Here is a 21,263-nt window from a genome sequence, read left to right on the forward strand (position 1 = left end):
AATCAGGATATTAATAAGGAACTAGCAGTTTATGAAGCTTTTGGAATAATCCACCAATTTTTTAAAATTAAACACTATCTAAAGATTTGCATCGAAGCGTTCTTTTTTGATAGTGATTTTAATCACTGTCAGATATCATTATACTTGATCCAACTATGCCACGTCACCACTGTCCCGCGACTCCCCTGTGCTGGGTTTTTTATTTATTACTTCATCAGAAAACACGTAAAACAATTATTTTTTACTACAAACTTATAAAATATTAAATTTCATGATATATATATTTTTTTATCATTTTAACGGTTCATTGTATATATTTAAATTACCAAAATATATAAATTCTACCGGTAAACATAATATTTATGGAACTTTTGACTTTTAGGAAGTAAATATTTGACTTAAAAGTTTTTTGCTAATAACCTTTTTTATGTAAAATAACTACATGTATAATTTCTTTACATAAACCTTTACGTAAAAATCATACATTTTGAAATAAAGCACAGTAACTGAAAAATTACTATTTTTATCGAATTTGCTACTCTCTTGTGGCACATGTTAACATTAACCTATAGAGACCAAATTATGCTTAACTTATTTTTACAAGTAGTAGAACAATTTTTTGGTGCGCATAAATCGAATCTTGAAAAATTTGTATTTTAAGGACACCCTAATGGTAATACATATGTAACTAACATAAGCCAGAAAAACATTCAATAAATTTATAACTTAAAGATAAATTAAATGGCTAGCGTTAAGAGAATCACGCTATATAAAACTCTGAAAATCTCTAAATTTTTCTTGTTTTGTACAATTTTATTCATAAAAATGTATTTTATTTATGTTTAAGTGTATGATTCCTGCCTGGTATTTAGCATGTGATATGCATTTTTTTATAATTGGATTATTATTGATCAATATAATTTGGCGTTGGGAAAAAATTGGTCTTATGATATTTGGTAGTATTTTTACAATATCAATATTTTTACCAGCAAAGCATATTTATAGTCATAAGTTGTGGGGAGTTATGCATTATACTCAGAGGTAAAATTAGCGTTCTTCAAAAAATGTATGAAATATAATTTTAAATTGTAATAATAAATTTAAATAATTCTTATATTTAGTAACATGAGTAATTTACGTGATGTTGACCATTTTAACCAAATATACATTAAAAGTCATCACAGGCTAATGACATATTTAGTTGGTATAGCAGCTGGATATATATACACTAAGTTTAAAGATGATGAATTCAAGTTTTCAAAAGTGAGTATGCGTGAAAGAAAAACTTAAAAAAAATAGATTAACAAACTACTTTGCAGTTTAGTAAAATCGTTGGATCTATATTATGTATAATTCTTCATAATTTATGCTATTTTGCGACTGGATATTTTTATTTACCTGAAGTAGATTACAATCCATGGCATCATGTTGTATATTTTACTGTACAACGTCTTACTTATTCATTAGTTATTGTTTTTATTCTTTTAGTTGATGCTACATCTAATCTAGGTAAGTTTTCACCGTAATACTGAATAAAATAGACTTTGAATTTTGGTGCAGGGTTTTTATTTTTATTGAATCATTTAATTAATTTTAAAATAAAAATTATATTGACTATCTTTTTTTTGCCTTGTTATAGTAGTGTGATCTATTAATTATACTACCATACAATTTTTCGTTAAATAATGATTTTTTCATGAAAAAGTAAAGATTAAAAGTTGATTTATTATCATTAACTATAGTAAATATAAAGCTTATATTAAGTAAAAATTATTTCCAAGTATAGATATTTGAGATAACTTTCAAAAGTTAAATGGGGAACTTTTATTAAAATTTTACTATTAAATAAAGAATGATCTAAATATAAAATTTGACTAGACGAACACAAATTTTGTATTACTGCTTTTTGAGATATGAGCATTAAAAGATTTAGGAAAGTTATGGAACGGGAAATTGATTCATGAACAAATTCATTTAATACATAACAAAATTATAAATTAAATAATTAATAACATTTTATCATTAGTCATAACACTTTATGGTATTTAATAAAAACTATTAACTATTAAATCATAACAATAAAAAATTATATATATTAATAATTAATATATATAATTATTAAATTTTACTATTATGATGAAACTATTGAGGTGTATAAGTGTGTAATAAGATGATTTATTTGTGTGTAGTAACTTTTACTGTTATAAGAATTTACATATAAATAAACCTGTCCAATAATCATTTATACCGTTGATCTTGATTTACTGTGATGGTTTAAGTTATCTATTGACAACAAATAAGTAAATTCTTTCGCTGTATTTTGATAAGATTTTTCTCTTGAAATGGTATTTTACAAATAAAAATAATTGGTTTTATTTCAATTTGTTAAAATTAGAAGTAATTATTAGTTTCTGTATTAAACAACAATTAAAATTTATATAAATATTCATATATACAAAAAATAAGCATATTCATTTTCAACAAAAAATGTATTCATTTAAAAAAAAACATATATCATAACATATATTTCTTCTTATTTTTTTAAAAAAACATAACCAACCTTTTTTATTTTATCTTCTTATCACCTTCTTACGCATGGCATCATTTTTCCAGCGCCGCCACCACTTAGAACGAACGTAAAAATCCCATATGATGTTGTCGCACATTATACAATAATACTTCAATTTACAATGTTTTATCTAAACTATACCATTACACTTTGTTTTAATATAAACAAAGAATCATAAATTACATTATATTATAATACATATTAATTTAATTTAATTATATTAATAATTAAATTTAAAATTTAATTTTTCAACGATGCTAGGCTTTTTGATGACAAGTACACGTACTGATTTGATTTAAACATTTTGTTCTATACTACTTGACAACTGTATCAAAACTATTAAAAGTTAAAAAACTATATTTTCATATAACATCACAGAATAGATAATATTAAATAATTAAACTTTTATTATTTAATTATAAACTAATTATTATATTAACAAAATCAATTTATATAATATAACAAACACATGCATAAATAGACTTGCCTTCAGCCACAACGAATGACGAAAATGATAATAATAAATTCTATTGCTATTATCTACAAATCTACTACTAATATACGTTTAAAAGTTATAGAGGCCATCAAGTCTCCAGTATAAATAATGATATATAATTATATGCAACTTAAAAATATAACTAATAACCATCACACTCGTATCTACAATTCTTTATCAATCACGTCCAATATAAGGAACTTGATAGCTGCACAAAAAACTCAGCACAGAAGGATAGTTGGGACAAGATATCTGACCGTTGTTAATATGTCACTGCCAAAAAAAACGCTTCCATATGAATCTATGAAATTTCATAATTTGTATGTTAGTAATTTTATAATTTCTGTTTTAAAATTTCACTCAAATATTAAATGCTTATTTCATTATTTGCTTAATTAAAAATAACGTTATATTCTTGCTTTGACGGCGGATTTCTCATAGTTGAGAAATCAACAATCATTGAGACAAAATTGTTTTTAAAAATTGTAGTACACTACAAAAACTTTAATTTGATATAAGTAAGAAATTATGAGACTTCGAGAATATTTTTAAGGGTCATATGAAAAACAAAATTTACATGTAAGTTTTAGTTTCTTTTAAATTTTGTTTATAGTTAAGTTTCCAGAATTTCAAAAAAATTAAATAAAAAAAGCTTATTATCTTTTGTATGCTCTATAAATTAAAATATTTTGAAGTATTATTTATTAAAATGGGTCCAGTAAAATCTGGGAATTTTCATGAACAAATATTAAATAAATCACACATTATACTAAAAACTATGGAAACTAAAATATATACACACTAGCCCCGAAACTTCATGGTAAAACTAGTATCTTTTCAGTTTTGTATCAAAGCTAAAATAATGATTTGATGAATTTGCTAAAGCTTTAATGGATTGTTTTATTGCTCGAAGTGCTTAAGGATTTATCTATGTTTACGTTTCGGACTCATTGCAGAGTCCATCTTCAGAGTGATGGCTTCTAATCGGTGGCTGCAACTATACTGGCGGCTTATCTTGATAACAGTCTGCTTTTATGCAATTGATAACATCTGGTCTTTGACTAATGTTGTTTACGACATTTACATCAAGATGTAGTCAAAATCTAGCGATTTAAACTAAATTGTTATTATCTCTAGATTACATAAATTTAAATTTTAAAATCAGCATAGTTAATTGATGTTTATATTTTTTTTTATTCTTACGTTAATATCATATTTACATGAAGTCATTTACAACACAACATAAAAAATGTTCCAAAAATTTCTATATGTTAGTATGACATTTTAATATACGTATTAATTTTACACATAGGCCAGTCAACGATGGAGTAATTTTGGCGAATGGCGGAAAAAATTCCTAACCAATTTTTTTTTTTGAAGTTAAATTAAAATATTTATAATGACATACTAAAAGTCCTCATCGATTGGAATTGAGCTTTTTTTTACAGCCTTGCAAAAGTTCAAAATATAAGACTTTTTAATTTTCTCAAAAAATATTTAACTTACAAAAAAAAATCGTACAAAAGTTGTTTAAAAGATAATTTTAAACAAAAAAAATATTTTCTATTTTTTCATTTAAACAAACATTTTTCGAGTTACATTACATTTAATATGAGTACTTAAATTTATTTTCCATTTTTTCCATTTTACGGTTACTTTTTATCATGTATACATACATCAGACACAATGTTATAAATGCATATGTGAGTATGTGTGAGTTTATTTATTTATAGTATCATTAAAGTGTAGTGTATATTAAGATACAACCGATAGAGTAGGTAATTGATTTGACGTTATATTGTTTATACCCAACCAACCAAACGCTAAATTGTACATTCCCAAACAACAATTATACTATGTCAATTGCCACCAGAATTTCTGGTAATCTTCTTCTTTTTCTTCGGCTTAATACCAACTACTTATCCTAAAATTCCACTTGACAAAAACTCCCACATCATCTACGCTCACATCAGCTTTCCTCATATCGCATTCAATAACATCCCACAATCTCTTTTTTGGTCTTTCTCTACTTCTTCTTCCTTCAACATTCATTTCTATAACTATTCTTATAGCTTCCGATTCTTCTCTCCTCATAACATGACTAAACCATCTATTTTAAAAGCTCAATTCTAATCGATGAGGACTTCTATTATGTCATTATATTTATATCTTAGTTAAAAAAAAAAGTTTGGTTGGAAATTTTTTCCGCCATTTTTCCTTTGTTGATTGGCTTAACAAATAGTGTAATTTTGTCATAAACATGGGCTTTCACATTATCCTTATACTGACTTCCTCAGTCAGAATGAGGTTGCATTAGGTCGAAAGCCGGTGTGAAAACCTGTCATATTGTAAAGTAATGGCAATACCAAAAAATATATGCTAAAGCGATGATGATTATGACTTAATATGGCATGACTGTAAAAATGTGTTTTTAATTCTAACCAAACTTCATTGAGATATCATTTTTGTATTTAACGGGTTAATTTAAAGATAGGTTATCGGTTTTTGTTGAAAAAAAAGATTCTCTAATATTTTGGTTGTTGGATACTGGCTAATAATTTTCAAAAAAATATCGATCACCAGTAATAGATTACCATCAATCTTTTTTAAATAAAATACAAGTGAAACTAATATAAGCGTGTTAAAAAAAGAGGTTTTCTTCTTGAAAACTTTTTGAAAAATTTTTTTTTTTTTTTTAATGTTTTTTGGGATTTAATGAGTTTTTGAGAAAATTGGGTAATCAGTTTCAAGCCTTGATTATTCAAGTCCTGTCATTAAAAAAAAAAGTTGACTTCACATATAGTATATTGGATGAATATAAAAAAAATTTAATGATAAAAAATAGTACATAACTAAAAAAAAAATTATTATTATTTTTAGATTAAATAATAATAATTTAAATATTACAATATTAATATTATTATTTAGAATAAATAGTTTTAATATTAACTGAAAGAATTACTCTGAATATATTAGTTTTAAATTAACTTAATTTAAAAAATGAATTAATTTTTTTAGGGATTTTAAAAAAATGTATGAGTTGTTCTATATTTTCTATTATTGCTCAGTTGACTTATTCTATTTATTTGGTGCACTTTATTGTTCTATTGCAAGATGTTGGTTCAGTAAGAAATCCGGTGTATATGAGCTATTGGATATTGGTACAGTTTTAATATAACTAATAGTTTTATTATAAGTATTTTAATAAATAGTGTACATAAAATTAGGTTCAAAAAAGTTGCTCAGACTTGGTATTGTCAACATGTTACGCATTAATTTTGTATTTATTCATCGAAGCGCCTTTCAAAAAAATTTTAAAACCATTTAGAAATTAGATGTTAATGAAATCGAAAGTAATAAACTAGAACTTAGTTGTTTGAGAAAATTCGAGTACTCTGTTAACAATAAAAACTAACTATTTAAAATAAATATTTTCGTTGCTTTATTTTATTTTTAATTAGATAATAAGAAAATAATCCTATGATTATTAATTTATACAGAATGATCCGTTTATCAAAAACTACTTAATTACATACATAATAAAAATAATTTCAGGATTATTTTTTTTCTATTTTAAGTTACTTCTTTTTTTTTTACTGTACGGTACGTTGCAGCAGAGTAGTTTATCGATTTATTTCTTTTAGTTTAATAAGGATTTCAACTTTATTTATTTAAAATAGAAAATGACTAGTTGATAACAACCTTTAGAACAGTACTTTGGAGTTTATTAGATTTTAAAATTTAGACTATAGGTAAAACACAGTTATGACTATTTTAATTATTAGAAATTTATCGGGCGCATTCTTCCACCCGTCTATAAAAAAAGGATAATAACTTTTGAAGTACTAGGTAAAGAGTTGTTATCGACCAATCATTTTCTTAATTAGATCATTTACATTTTAAAAGTTAGTTAAATTTATATGTTTTAGTTAAAAAATATAAGGTTGAAACCTCTATAAGCTATAAACAAGGATTATAAAAAGTAATTAGTAGGTGATAACTCAAGAAATATATAAATATGTTTATGTAACTAAAAAAATATTCTTGATGTTATTTTTATTTTGTAATAATTGATTGCATTGTGATAAGTTTATCATGCTCTATATATTAAATATATATAAATTAACTATATCTATATAGAAAATCTATTTAATTATAATCTATGAAGAGATATGAGTGTGACTTTGGTTAGAGTATAATTGATTATCAGTGGCGTACCCACTCACATAAAAATGACATATTTCTAGATATAATCAAAATATTTTGAAATATTCTCACATGTTCTCAGAAAACACTTTGGTAGCAAATATTATATTTTCACAATATACTAAAAATTTGTTTTTAGAATATTATAAACGTGGTATACCACAATACATAACGACTAGCAATAGTAACAAGGGTCGTCACCACCTAGGTGAAGTGTCACAACTATCCGATATTATTACCGGACCCATAGGTGGAATTTAATTTTAAATTATTAGTCTACAAAGAAAGGCAACAAAAATAAAATAAAGTATTCAAAAAAATCAAATAATATAGCAAACACCACGGACGGTATTAGAACACATTCGTTAATGTTAATAGGAAATTAATGAAAAACACCAGGAGCGGTCTGGACACTCGCTCCTTAGCGTTAGCTAGGAGAAAGACGAAACTCGTGATCTCCACACATAAACAAAGTTAAGTTAATTTATAATAAAATAATTATGAAATAAAATAATTAATAAAGTACAGCTCATTACATAAATATAATTATAAAAAAGAAAACGATACCCGGTCTACGAAGAGACCCATCCAATGGTCTGAATGATTCACAGAAGAGACTTGGCCTTTCGCGGCTCTACTCCATCATTGAAAAAAGTGACAAGAAACATGTGAACTCTAGCACGGGTCAATGACAGAAGAAGGTGACGCGGCCAGGGTATTACCATCGGACTGATTTGGATATCACCCGGATCAAGATGGTAATACACCGGCCGTTCTGTGCTCCTCTAAATTGCACATTAACAAAACCCGAGATGCCTTATCGCTTATCGGCGACCGTCGTTGTTAACATACGAATCAAGTCCGGCGGCCTCTTATCAGTCTGCGATTAGCGTTTTCTACGGGCACGTACTGTAACAGTCTGTTGCTATATATATTAACTCAGTTGAAATATGAATCGTGTACTGTTCGTCGTAATATATTTATCATTTCTGTTAAAAAAAGTAATCGTGTCGTGGTTATTATTAAGTTTAAATTTACTTTAATTCAAATAAACTTAGTTAGAATTTGTTGACATCGCTTATCGCTACCGCGACAAAGGATGAAGAGCAAACGCTGATCCAACGGCAGTTTTTAATCGTAACGGCCAGTTTTTTGGGGAGGGATCAATACCGATAAGCAATTCGTTTTTAATTATATGTATTCTCTTTTGTCTATCGCCCTTATCTGGCGGTCAGCAGCAAAAATAATGAGTTGTTGACATTGTCGTGTCAGAAAAAGATTCATTCGTGCAATATCTTGCCTGACAAAAAAATAAATAAGTAAACTTTACAAAATTTGTAAAACCTTCGAATTTGTGACGTTACAACTCTGACAATATTTTGTAGAATGTTTTATGGAAATAAATAAATGGTATATTTTTTGATATTTACGTATAATTATTAATTATAGACATCCATACGTGAAACAGTTTAATATGTAGATATATAATTACATTGTCATATTAGTAAAACAAAAAATAAGGAAAATGACCGTACATTTTAGATTACATTTTAATAGTGAAAACAAAAATCTGAATCAATATTTAAATAAATAACAAATATAAAAGTTTTAAATAGTATATAATATTTAAACTTTTGATATACTAAATTATAAGTACCAGATTATTAAATTCATTAAGTGTTCTAACAACAAGACATTTCAATTATATTTACACTTTTTTGTTGTGTGTTATGATTATCTTCAACTGAAGCCGTTTGATTCAAAATAATATAAATTTTAATTTAAATACACCTACGCTTTGTTAGATAACTTCCAATCTTCTTCTTTTTCCTCGCCTTAATACCAACTACTTGGGGTCGGTCAAGATAATTTACAATAAAAATTAAAATCATTTTTCTAAAATGATTTAGAAAAATCCTACCATAATTATATATAAAGTGTTTAGTAAGTATGGAAACGAGTTTCTATTGTTTACATTGGTAATAAAAATTGACCTATTTCATTACTTTTTGAACACCTTGTTATGTAGACTATTTAATGTAAATAAAAAATAGTTTAAAACTTATTATGTGACAAGATACAGTATTTCATAATATTAAATAATCTTAATAAATTGACTATGATAATGATCTATCACATGTTATTACTATAAGTTTATTAAATCATTTTTCTTTGCTTAATTAAGTTTTCTTGAATAGCGTCAAAAAATTTTGATGAGATAAAAAAGGCATAATCCGCTTTCTCAAATTATTTTAAAATTGTCTGCATATTTGGTCTTCTTAAAATTTTGATAATAGATTGAGCTTCAGCAAGTATTTTTGAAATGCAATTATTAATTATGCCATTAATTAAAGGACATCTAAAATCGATAATTGTAGTGTGTGAGTTGCACAACACATCACTGATAATATATTTTAACCCCCCAATTGATGTAGTCAATTATTTTCAAATCGTCATTTTCCATATTCAATAAATCATTATTTTCATCATTTTCAATACTACTTTCAGTTCCATTCTCTTATTCCTCTTCATAATTATTTTATTATCCCTCTTCTTCCTCAATAACATTGTCGTGATCTTCTATTCTTTCGTTGTCAATCAAAAATTGATTATTTATTTAAATATCACATTCCACGTATTTTAATAATGTAATTGTTTTCATCATGTTCGCTCCGTTATCGGTTGTAATGGAAAATATTTTTCCAGCCTTAAGATTATACCTCTCCAATATATTAATAACTATATTTTTCAAGTTGACCGACTTGCTACTATCAATTTCAGTAATGGCTAAAGTGTGTATTAATATCTTTGAAATTTTTATGTACTGTACATTAATACTAAGTATATTTCGGTCATGGCTAATAGTCAAATATATTTTTAAACGAAAAAATGTGTCCTTTATCACATTAGAGATAAGTTGCCGAATATAAATAGCACGTGTAAGCGTGCTTTAAGTTTTTACGTATCATTTCTGCGTTCGGTCTAAAACTAATTGCTTTAAAAAGAAGATCAGTAATTCTTTTAAAGCCAGAATCTTCTATTGATTTAAAAGGTCTATTATTTAGCGTGATCATTTGTTAATGCAGCAATCAATTATTGAAGTACGACTAACCTTAACTTTGTCAGTCACAAAATCATATTCCTAAAAATGTAAAAAACCCGAATAATTTTGTGATTTTTACTAACTTAAAAACAATATCTCTCGATTGATATTTTTCATATAAGAGATACAAAAATTTATTTAATGTAATCTACTTTTTATCAAAAGGCTAGTGAATTGCCTTCTCTCATGATTATTGTACATACATTTTTTGTGTAACAACTTTAATGTTAAAAATTTTACATATAATGTATATAAATGAATAATGCTATTGTTGGCCAAGGAGCTCCTACAATAACGGTTCGCCCGTATGACTGATAATAATCAATACAGAAGAAAACAAATGACTTATATATATATACCTAAATACAAAATAAAAGAAATGAACATTAGTACAATTGTAATTTGTATATATTATAAAATTATTTGGTTATTTTGATTTGTTTATATAATTAATAAATATACTGAAAGTCCCTAAATACGAGTGTAATTACAGTTAATAATTAAACTATAGATACATTTACATAGAGTAGTATGACAAGATTCAACTAGTTGACTCTACAGATTTGGCTGACTTCACTGTGGTAGCTTCCAACCTTAAATATAGAGGTCTAATAATCACGGAATTAAACCGGAGTCTAAGTTTTTCACTAATTACTCGGATTTCAGCGAGATTACAACTTTTAACTCAGTCTTTCACGGCTCTATGCAATGGGCCGGAGAACAGCAATATGGTAAAACAAACGCGTGTGTCGTTTATGTAACGGTAACAATAACACAACATAACGCACAGAAACACTAGAATACGTCAACCAAAGCTAACACACTGCTAGACAATGAAAACTATTTGACCCAGTGTTGTCAAAAGTGGCGGCATACAACTTTCACGATCAAGCATTACCACCACTATCTCCGTGTTCAACCAGTTCACACTATCAATACCGACTGTTCGAAGATAACGCCTGCTGTTTTGAACAACTATTACTATCTTTCTCTTAGCAGTAGACATTTGTACTGATAAGGTGGGTAAGATTTTATTCGTTTGTGGCAATATAGTTTCGTACAATTAACGGTCATTCAGTTGTATGTGCTGATTTAAATTTCCAACATGACTTTTCTATAGAGGTTACATTATTAGTTTGTTGAATATAATACAATAATTTTTTTTATTAATAATAATATAACACTATAAAATTTTAAGTTATTTAAACTATTGTATAACGAAAAATTCCAACAAATATATTCAATATAAATGAGTAATGAGTGTTAAAAGTATTCAATTAACTTAAAAATTAAAAATTAAATTATTTAACTAATTTCCTAGTTAGGTTATATGATATATATAAATCACTTGTACCTTGAGTTTCCTTAATAAGTGGCAAAAATTATGTTATCTTCTAACTTAAACTATTTTTAATTCTCAAAGAGTACCTTTATGAATTTACTTGATTAATAGCTAATTTAAAATACAAATTTTTGAATAAATATGATTTTTAAAATAGTATTAGGTGAGAGGGGTCTGTAACATAGTAGTATGTTTATTTGTGTGTATATACATAATTAACTAGCTTATTTAATAAATAATGATCTAATTATAATATGTAACTATTGTATTTGCTATTTAAAGTTGTAATATTAATAAACATTTTACTTGGGTAACAAAATTACTTGAATTATATTTGATGGGCAAACTTCAATTTGGCAAATTGCAAGGTCATTGTCGTATACAATATGTTGACAATGACGATACATTTTTCAAATTTATTTAATAAATTAACAACACATAAATAAAAAACGTTAACACATTGAGTTCGGGGCTCCGTATGGACGTAGGATAGTTGGGACAAATATAGTTAATATCCAACAATGATATTAATCACTTATATGAAACGCTATGATACAACATCAACTTTTATTTTCTTAATTAATTAAGTATAATGATATCTGACAGTGATTAAAATCACTATCATAAGGAACGCTTCGATGCAAATCTGAAGGTAGTGTTTAATTTTAAAATAATGGTGGATTAGTCCAAAAGCTACATGATCTCCTATTTACTTATTTATATTCTGATTACATGTTTTATGATTTATAAGTGTAATACATAAATATATACATATAATATATAAATATATGAAGGGAAATAGTTTTATTTAAAAAAAAAAGTAAGTTGAATGAAAGAAGTATATAAATAGTATTTCTCATAAAATAATTGTATTGATCGATTCATTTTTCAAAAATTTATATCATTAAATTAAATAAATTTAAAAATGTAAAATATAAAATCGATAATTTTAAGACAAAAATAGAATACGGTAGCCATTTTCACTGTGAAGACAAAATAAAGTTTTGATTATTTTTTTTTTTCATAATAAAGTATATTACATACGCTTTAATTTAAAGTATATATAAAAGTGTCAATATTTCTGGAACACTTTCAAAGGTTTAATTTTGTGAAAAAGTTGTCATTTTGAATCCTCTCTGTGGGCAAGTAAAGGGTTAAGTTTACAAAAAAATATATCAAATGATAGGTAAAAACATCATGTATCTAAAAAAAAAAAACTATATTGATTTGTTCATTTTTAAAAAAGTGACGGTTTTAATGAGTTTTTAATTTAAAAAAATTGAAAAAATATCAAAATTAGCGATAGTTAAATTTGTAATTTTTTTTTAGATTTCCCCCAATTACAGGGAACGAGGGAATTTTTTTCGATTTTTGAGGATAATGTCTTCGATACGATACGATTTGTGATCTTTTGACATTTTGTTGAAAGAAATCCGTTCGGTGAAAGCTGAGAAAAAGTGGTAACAGACACAAAAAAAAAAAAAACCCAGCACAGTGGTGACGTGGCATAGTTCGATCAAGTATAATGATATCTGACAGTGATTAAAATCACTATCAAAAATAAACGCTTCGATGCAAATCGATCCTAGATCTTTAAGTTATTGAATCTAACTGAGATAAAAATCAAACGAGTTAAAAATGTATACTAACTTAAAAAGAATTAAGAAAAAATGCAAAAATTCATTGTCATACGCGGGTTGGAACCTCGTACCCCAAGCTTGTAACACAAAAGTTGTACTAACTCAGCAACCGTACGTCGCTTCTGTCAATTGAAAAAATTGGCTATTTAAGCTAATTCAAATTTCAAAGTTATTTTTCTCAACTTAAAAGAAGCAAACAAATTTAAATAAGTTTAACTTTCTATGCTATATTAATTTTAATTTATATAATATTTATGAAAATCTGTACTCCCCTTATTAGGTATTTTAAAATAAAATAAAATACAAAACACAGAATTTTAACACAAAAATAGCAAATTTTGAATACGGTAGTCATTTTTACCATGAAGACAAGTCCAGAGGTCAATTTTTTTTTTCAAATTAAAGTATATTACATTAGCTTTAATTTAAGATATATATAAAAGTGTCAGACCTTCCGGAACAATTTCAAAAGTTAAGTTGAAAAAGTTGTCATTTTAAATCCAGCAGGTTTAGCAGGTTAAGTGTCAAATTTACAAAAAAAAATATACCAAATGATAGGTAAAGACATCAAGCATCTATAAAAAAATAATTATATTGATCCATACATCTTTGAAAAAATTTCGAAAATTAGCGATTTTTAAATTTGTAATTTTTTTGGAGGTTTCCCCCATTTACGGGGAACGAGGGAAATTTTTTTATTTTGAAGGGTAATGTCTTCGACTAGATACGATTTGTGATCTTTTGACGTATCGTTGAAAGAAATCCGTTCGGTGAGAGCTGAGAAAAAGTGGTAACAGACACAAAAAAAAAAAAAAACACATCATAGTAAAACCAATACCTTCTCAGCTTCGCATCGAAGCTAAAAAATAAAATTAAAAAAGCACATTATACTAAAATTAATACCTTCTCAGCTTTGCATCGAAGCTCAAATAGTTAACAGTGTGGATCGTGTAAAATGAATGAATTCTTTGTAATTATAACAGTTTAAGATTTATGGTACTATTGTTATCACTTTGATTCTTTAACGTTTAAAAATATTGTCATTTTACATGACCAACAGTTCATTAACATATCAAAGGCACTGTATAACTTATTAGATATTAAATAATGATATTGATTGAGTCTGACAGCATTACAATATTTAATAACATTTACAGGTATATAAAATTTATCATGATAAAATACCGACGAAATTCATATTTGGACTTCATAGGTGTCCAAAAAGTGTCTTTATTAAAATTTGTATTTAATAATATTTAAGCGCGTATATTAGCATTATTATTATACAATTAATATTTTTTTAAGTAATTAAATACATAAGGCTACCATAAGTTAAAATTAAAAAAAAATACATGATTTTTTATAGTTTTTAATTTTTAAAATGAAATAAATATAGTTATAGCAATGCAAAATGTTAAAATATTTGAATAGGCTAAATATAGCACTCCCCAGACGAGTTAGTAGTACTTTAGTTCAATAGATGATAAATTAAAACTTTATTGTCAAATTTTAAAACTTTTACTGATAAAATAAATATACGTATACATTCGTTCAATATTATTTATTTTATTGATATTTGAAATTTGGAATAAAATTTGGATTATTATGAATTTTAATGAACATATAAAAAACATAATTAATTTTCTATATTTAAAATATATATTAAAATTCGAGGTATTTTATTTCTTTTTTTTGATTTCCTGGGGGCTTAACATATATGAATTTTGTAGAATACTCAATGAATGACCGAACGATTTTAATGTCGATTTTCTGATATACCCAATTTAAATATTCTAGAAAACATTTAAACTTTTGGAAGTTAGTTTCCACTTTATCTTTTAGTGATTTTTTAATATCTTCATTATCTTCATAGATCATATTAAATGATTTGACAAAATAGTAAAAATCAACTTTTTCATCAATACGCTTTATAATGTCACTATTTATTTCATCAAGGGATCTAGTTTTACTTGGTTTTTCAGAGAAAAAAAACAAAGTATCGTAGATATCTGCCAATCTAAATTTAAATATATTATTTAATGTATCATTATCAATCAAGAATTCGTACATATAGGTATTATTAATTGTAGTTTTGCTGTTATCTTTATTAAACAATAAATACGATAAATGTTTCCTTATAAAATACAAAGCTACGTTCCTAAAAATGTTAAAAACTTTTTTTTGATAATCTCCTATTTTTAAAATCCAATAATCAAACCAATAATAATTCCTTGCAGCTTTATATGCAGTATTAATATCTACCATGATATCGTTATAAACTTTCTGACTCTGTTCTCCATAATCCATTATTATAGTTTTCAAAATATCTTTATTTTTATAACTTCGTTAAGATAAATTTTATTAAATGAAATCCAATTTTCTACTACTATATCATTCAAATAAAAGGAATTCTTCCGATTTCTTTTATCCATAACATTCATAACATTTTTTATTTCTTCAATTTTGTATAATAATGTGTTACTTGTATTTGTTTTTATAGCGTTGGTAATATTTATGTCACAATCTTTCTCTGCATGTGATTTTAAAATTTCTATTATAACTCGTATAAGATCCTTAAAATGTATAACCAAGTTACCATCCAAATAATTCCTTTGTTCTCTTATGTAAAATGCATACATAAACATAGTCCATAAAGGATCTAAAGGTGCAGCTAGCTCTGTCTTTAGCATTAGGGCTAGCATGTGTTTAATAATTGATTCATCTAAAAGTACACTATCATTTTCTTTTAATATTTGAATTCTTTCAAATGAACCAATAAGGCTCATATATTGTAAAAGGTTCTTTAAGTTACTACAATAAAGGTTGTAGTAGATAATTTGTGACTTGTTGTGTAGTTTAAATGTTGTTGGTTTGTTTTCATCATTAGTCATGATACGTTTAAATTCTTTTATATCCACACGAGATGGTAAATTTTGTGTTAATCGTAAATACCCAGTATCCAATTTCCATGCTAATTCAAGTTCTTTTTTATCTTCAAAATTTTTCGGTCGTGGTTTATAACAATATGTTATAAATTGGATATTAATAAATATCACAAAAAAAATTGTTAGCACGGAAAATTGATGTAAAATCATAATTATAATCTCAATTACTTACTATTGGTATGACTTCTTGAGAAAAACACTTTTTTTAAATTATACATATAATACATTTTAAGTATTTTAGTGTGTGCTTTCATTTATATAGATATTTTCATAATACATTTATGAAATTGACAATTTTATTTCCAAAAATAATTCTGTTAATACAATTTAAAAGCGATTTATTATGTGTAAAATTTATTTACCGTCATTTTTATAAGAATAAACATAAGATATAAATTAATAATAAGAATCACGTCATAGTATCTAAAAGTCTAAATATTAAAGTTATTTATATTACCGAACCACTATTGAAGGAGATTTAACGACTTTTTTTAAAATATAATTAAAAGTTGAGGGTCTAATACGAGTCTTAGAAACCTTTTATAACAAGATTTTATTAGCTTGGATACGAAGATGATAAGATATCTGATCTGTTTATTACAATTATTTTTATGTGTTTGTTATCATTTTTTTTCTCAGCTCTCAACTAACCACATTTTTAATAATACGTCAAATAATCACAAATCGTTTTTAGTCAATGTTGTTACCCTTAAAAGTTGAAAAAATTTCTTTCGTTCCCCGTAAATACCCAAAAATTAAAAATTTAACAATACATAATTTTCGACATTTTTTCAATTTGTTTTACTTAAAACTTTCATAACTTTTTGAAATATAGATGAATAGAAACAATTTATTTTATTGATACATTAAATATTCAACTATCATTTTGTATACTTTTTTTGTAAATCTGATTCTTATTATATATTTTTTAACAATTTGACTCTTTACCTACTAGTAGGATTTAAAATGGTAACTTACCACAAATAATTAGCTTTTTCTACCTAATTTTTGAAAATGTTCAGGAAATATGCTGACACTTTTATACTATTAATCTAAAATGAAAGCTTACATAATTTGCTTTAATATAAAAAAATTCCGATTGACGTAGCATAGAAAGTTTAAACTTTTAAAAATTGTTTTGTCATCCAGTCTAATATTTAAATCCAATAAGATTGATTGTTTCATTAATGTATCGTAAAATGAAAAATATTATAAACAAATTTTTTTGACCATTTGACACTTCAAAAACCCAACCCAAATTATTTTAAATCATTGAATTCATAAAAGAAAATCTATTATTATTTAAATTACCGACAAAAATTTATTAAATAAAATTGTATTGATATTATTTAAAATTTTATGATTCTGGAGCATTATGTAGTAAAGCGGATTATACTGTCATAGATTTAGTACTGATGTTTAACTGAGCTGTTCGTTTTAGATGGATAACTACGCGTGATCTTTAACAGTGACACACACATTACCCATATAGTGGTTCTTTCAGCTAAAATGAGGTTTCATCGGGTGGACAGCTAGTGAAAAAACCTGTCAAATCGTAAGGTAGTACCAACATCAAATAGTTGGGATAGAGGCTGAGATGATAATGATGATAATATGGAATTTTGTATGATCATCCACACAACTGGAGATGAGCTTTTTCTAATATGATACTATGCTAATTATTATAATACATTTTTAACCGGAGTTTTAATTTTTATAGAACCTGAATAGTTATTTCATTAAGGTATTAGTTTTTGTTATAAAGATGAAACTTTTTTTTTTTTTAAGTATAATTTTTAATCTTTAATAATTAAGTGCTGCTCTAAGTTCTCATTGTTCGGGGGTAAAAATATTATTATTAAGTGCTCAATAGAAAAATAAAAAAATTTCAATATACTAAATAACTTGTAAGTAAATGATGAATTGAAATTAATTAAATATTTATGATAAGGATGAATTTTTAGGATTTGTAACACAGTTACACAAAAGTTCTAGCATTTTGAGTATTTCTTTATTAACAAATATACACTTTATATACATATTTGGTAACTAGTAAATTTCCAGTGTAATAAATTATTTATACTTGATTTACAATAATGAGTAAGTTTAACTGACTTTAATAATTTTAACAAACAAAATTATTCAATATTTGTCAATCATAATAACAAACATAAGTAGTTTTACATAATTGTTAATTTATATTCACAAAAAAATTATTTTATGCATATGTACTTTGAAATTAAGTAAAAACCTACCATAAAATTTCAACGAGACAATTTTTATACTTCAAAATTAACTTTGTAATTAAGTCATATCATATTAAATAATTGTAAAGTACATTCATTATAAAATGTCATTAGTTTATTTTGATGGCATTAATTTATGCCGTTGGAGTCATTTCTGTTGATTTATGAACATTTTGACATTAACTATCAGTGTAGTTAATTTATAGTATTTAAATTTTCTATTCCAGACACAATTATATAATATTCAATATGATAATGGGCAAACTTATTTATATTCTTATCTAGATAAATAATTAAAATTAAGAAAAAAATTTTGTTTATCATAGTTACTAAAATAAATTTTTAATTTATCATTTTATGCACAAAAAAACTATATTTATGCAGTCTTTTATTCATAATTTATAGAAATATAATTTAATCAACTGTAACTTATACTTTTGGAATCTTTGAAACAATTGTTTTCTTAAAATAATTCATGTACATTAATTTTTAAAAAATAGTACTTACATCTGTCTGTTTGCTTTACTAAATTATTTAAATAATATAAATAAATGAAGGACAGTTTAAAAATAAATTTGAAAAATTATAGTATTTGATGGAACATTAAATATTGTATTTTTTTATTTTACTAATTTTTAGAGAATTAAAAATACAAAATCTCTGCATAGAGTATAAAAATTTTAATTAATTTCATGTTATAAAATTAAAACTGAGTTTACTTTTGTATTAATAATATTTCTAGAGATAAATTATGTCACATAACACTTACTAGTACTATTACAATATTTTTGAAAGCAGAACTGTTGAAATAATAGTTATTAATTGCAAATTATATTGTAACTATTTAATAGTTTTTAATATTAACCCAGTGGCGAAACATTAAAAAAGCTGGCAAAGTGATACTTTGTTGCTCCGAGGTTTTGTGGCTCTTCAAGATTTTTTCAAATAAAATTTAAGGAAACATTTAGAAATTTGTATGAAAAATGTTATCAAAATGTATTAGCTTTTTAATATAAAAAATATTGAATTTGAAAAGGCCACCTTAAGGTTGAATTACACCACTATACAAGATAATTCCTGTATAGTATGTTGAACGACTTGATCGAAAAATAATATTAATAATTTACTATCTAGATTCTTTTATTTATTTGTTTTTCTCAATTTAACAATCATAAAGTATTTATTATAATCATCCTTTAAGGGTGCAATTTTTTTTTTTTTTATTTGCAAATTACATAATTAACTAGTTTATTTTATAGATAATTATATAATTAGAAAAATGACTGATTAATAAAAACTTCTAAACCAGTATTTCAGAAGTTATTGAAATGTTTATACCTAGGATGAAAAATCTTTAGCTATACAACTAGTACCACTCACTTTTCAAAAGTTGCTATCGTCCATTATCAAAAATTTTCTTAATTAGATTACTATCTAATAAATAAGTTAGTTAATTATGTGGTTGAAAAATTAAAGTTGATATTCTTATGAAGTATAAGGAATAAATATAAAAATACTTCATGAATGTAGAAAATCACTGAACTAAAAAAAATTAATTAATGAAATATAGTTTTTATTTATACGGGAGCGGAATGCGGAGCGAAGTAAAATTGTTATATATTCGTCATGGTAAACACCACCTCATTTTTTTCTAAATTTAAAATGCCACCTTCTCAAAAATTAATATTGCAAAACTGGTTTTAAACCGGTTAAAATTTTAGTTTATTCATTCCGTATTTAATAGTAAAAAAATAATAGGTTCCAATTTAACTTTTGAATATTACCTTTAAAAACTACACTAAGAAATAATAATTTACTCTTACAATGAAATTAATATTTACTATGTTTCATAAAAATAATTCTAATTTAATTGAATACATTTTTATGAAAAAATCTTTATTTAATGAAAAAATGAGGTAAAGTTCTTACTTATTCAGACTGATATACATAAATTAAATAAATTAACTTCAATTCAACAATAAATAATTTTTTACTCGATAATAACTCCCAAAGCTAAATAATGAGCGTGTTGTGTTACATCGTATTAAAAATTAACATACATACATTTTATACATAACCTAGATTTAATCTGTATGACATACTTTAAATTTAAAAAAAGACTATTTACATTTTAATCAGTCCATTTTAGCTTAACATTTGCATTGCCATGTATGTTAAAGTGAATAACGCACAATTGGATACTGCAAATGACCCAGAGGTAGTACTACGAACACCATGTTGCATGGCGGCTGGTGCTTCAGCTGAAAAATATGTTATAAAATAATATTATACACGTGCAAATCAATGGCCTAGCGTGGTTATTAAAATAACTATTATTATGGGTAATAATGCGTTGTTAATGAACTCTCCATGAGGTTAATTCGACACCTTTTAATTCGTTTAAAACGTTCACTAGACATGCGATTTAGCAATATTAATATAATAGTTTGATTAATCAATTATAAGTAAATTCGGCGTATAAAAATTATTCTATTTTATTGCAAATTAAATTATTAAGTCTGAAGTAATAAAAAATAATAATTTTTGATTATTATTTTAGTATAAAACTTCTTTATTTTTATTACTCTATTAAACTATTATGTTTTTAATAAAGAATGTTTATTTTATTTATTTATTTTATTTCAATATGATTAAGACACATGAAACCTATCCAATAAATAAAGCTATTGCTTGTGTTAGGGGTTGGTGATTTCAA

The 21,263-nt window shown here is 25.0% G+C and overlaps 3 protein-coding genes across 17 annotated transcripts in view; 1 reads left to right on the forward strand and 2 right to left on the reverse strand.

Moving 5' to 3' along the window:
- Positions 1-6,527, forward strand: part of LOC126893588 (regulator of hypoxia-inducible factor 1-like) — a 44,900-nt gene extending 38,373 nt beyond the window's left edge. For 8 of the 10 annotated variants that reach the window (XM_050663939.1, XM_050663935.1, XM_050663938.1 and 5 more), the window contains 5 exons: positions 848-1,041; positions 1,122-1,263; positions 1,320-1,509; positions 6,084-6,226; positions 6,293-6,526. In XM_050663939.1, coding sequence (XP_050519896.1) covers positions 848-1,041; positions 1,122-1,263; positions 1,320-1,509; positions 6,084-6,226; positions 6,293-6,400 — 777 coding nt within the window. In that variant the 3' untranslated portion in view covers positions 6,401-6,526. Of the gene's footprint in view, positions 1-847; positions 1,042-1,121; positions 1,264-1,319; positions 1,510-6,083; positions 6,232-6,292 lie in introns of those variants that run through there. The other 2 variants (XM_050663943.1, XM_050663944.1) reach the window with 2 other exon arrangements.
- The window catches only part of LOC126893600 (myotilin-like), a 148,403-nt gene that overhangs the window by 11,582 nt on the left and 115,558 nt on the right, over positions 1-21,263 (reverse strand). The window contains exons 7-10 of one of the 6 annotated variants that reach the window (XR_007701219.1): positions 19,928-20,808; positions 19,317-19,347; positions 19,055-19,072; positions 18,353-18,828 (exon numbers count right to left, since the gene is read on the reverse strand). Coding sequence is in view for 4 of the 6 variants with exons in the window: in XM_050663967.1 (XP_050519924.1) it covers positions 20,693-20,808 (116 nt within the window). In the remaining 2 variants the exon portion in view is untranslated. Of the gene's footprint in view, positions 1-18,348; positions 18,829-19,054; positions 19,073-19,103; positions 20,809-21,263 lie in introns of those variants that run through there. The other 5 variants (XR_007701218.1, XM_050663967.1, XM_050663968.1 and 2 more) reach the window with 5 other exon arrangements.
- The window catches only part of LOC126893602 (uncharacterized), a 105,149-nt gene continuing 98,574 nt past the window's right edge, over positions 14,689-21,263 (reverse strand). The window contains exon 2 of the mRNA XM_050663970.1: positions 14,689-16,154. Coding sequence (XP_050519927.1) covers positions 15,675-16,154 — 480 coding nt within the window. The 3' untranslated portion in view covers positions 14,689-15,674. The remainder of the gene's footprint in view (positions 16,155-21,263) is intronic.

Source organism: Daktulosphaira vitifoliae, unplaced genomic scaffold (assembly GCF_025091365.1).
Source record: "Daktulosphaira vitifoliae isolate Bord-2020 unplaced genomic scaffold, ASM2509136v1 Scaffold_1, whole genome shotgun sequence".
NCBI classification, from domain to species: domain Eukaryota; kingdom Metazoa; phylum Arthropoda; class Insecta; order Hemiptera; family Phylloxeridae; genus Daktulosphaira; species Daktulosphaira vitifoliae.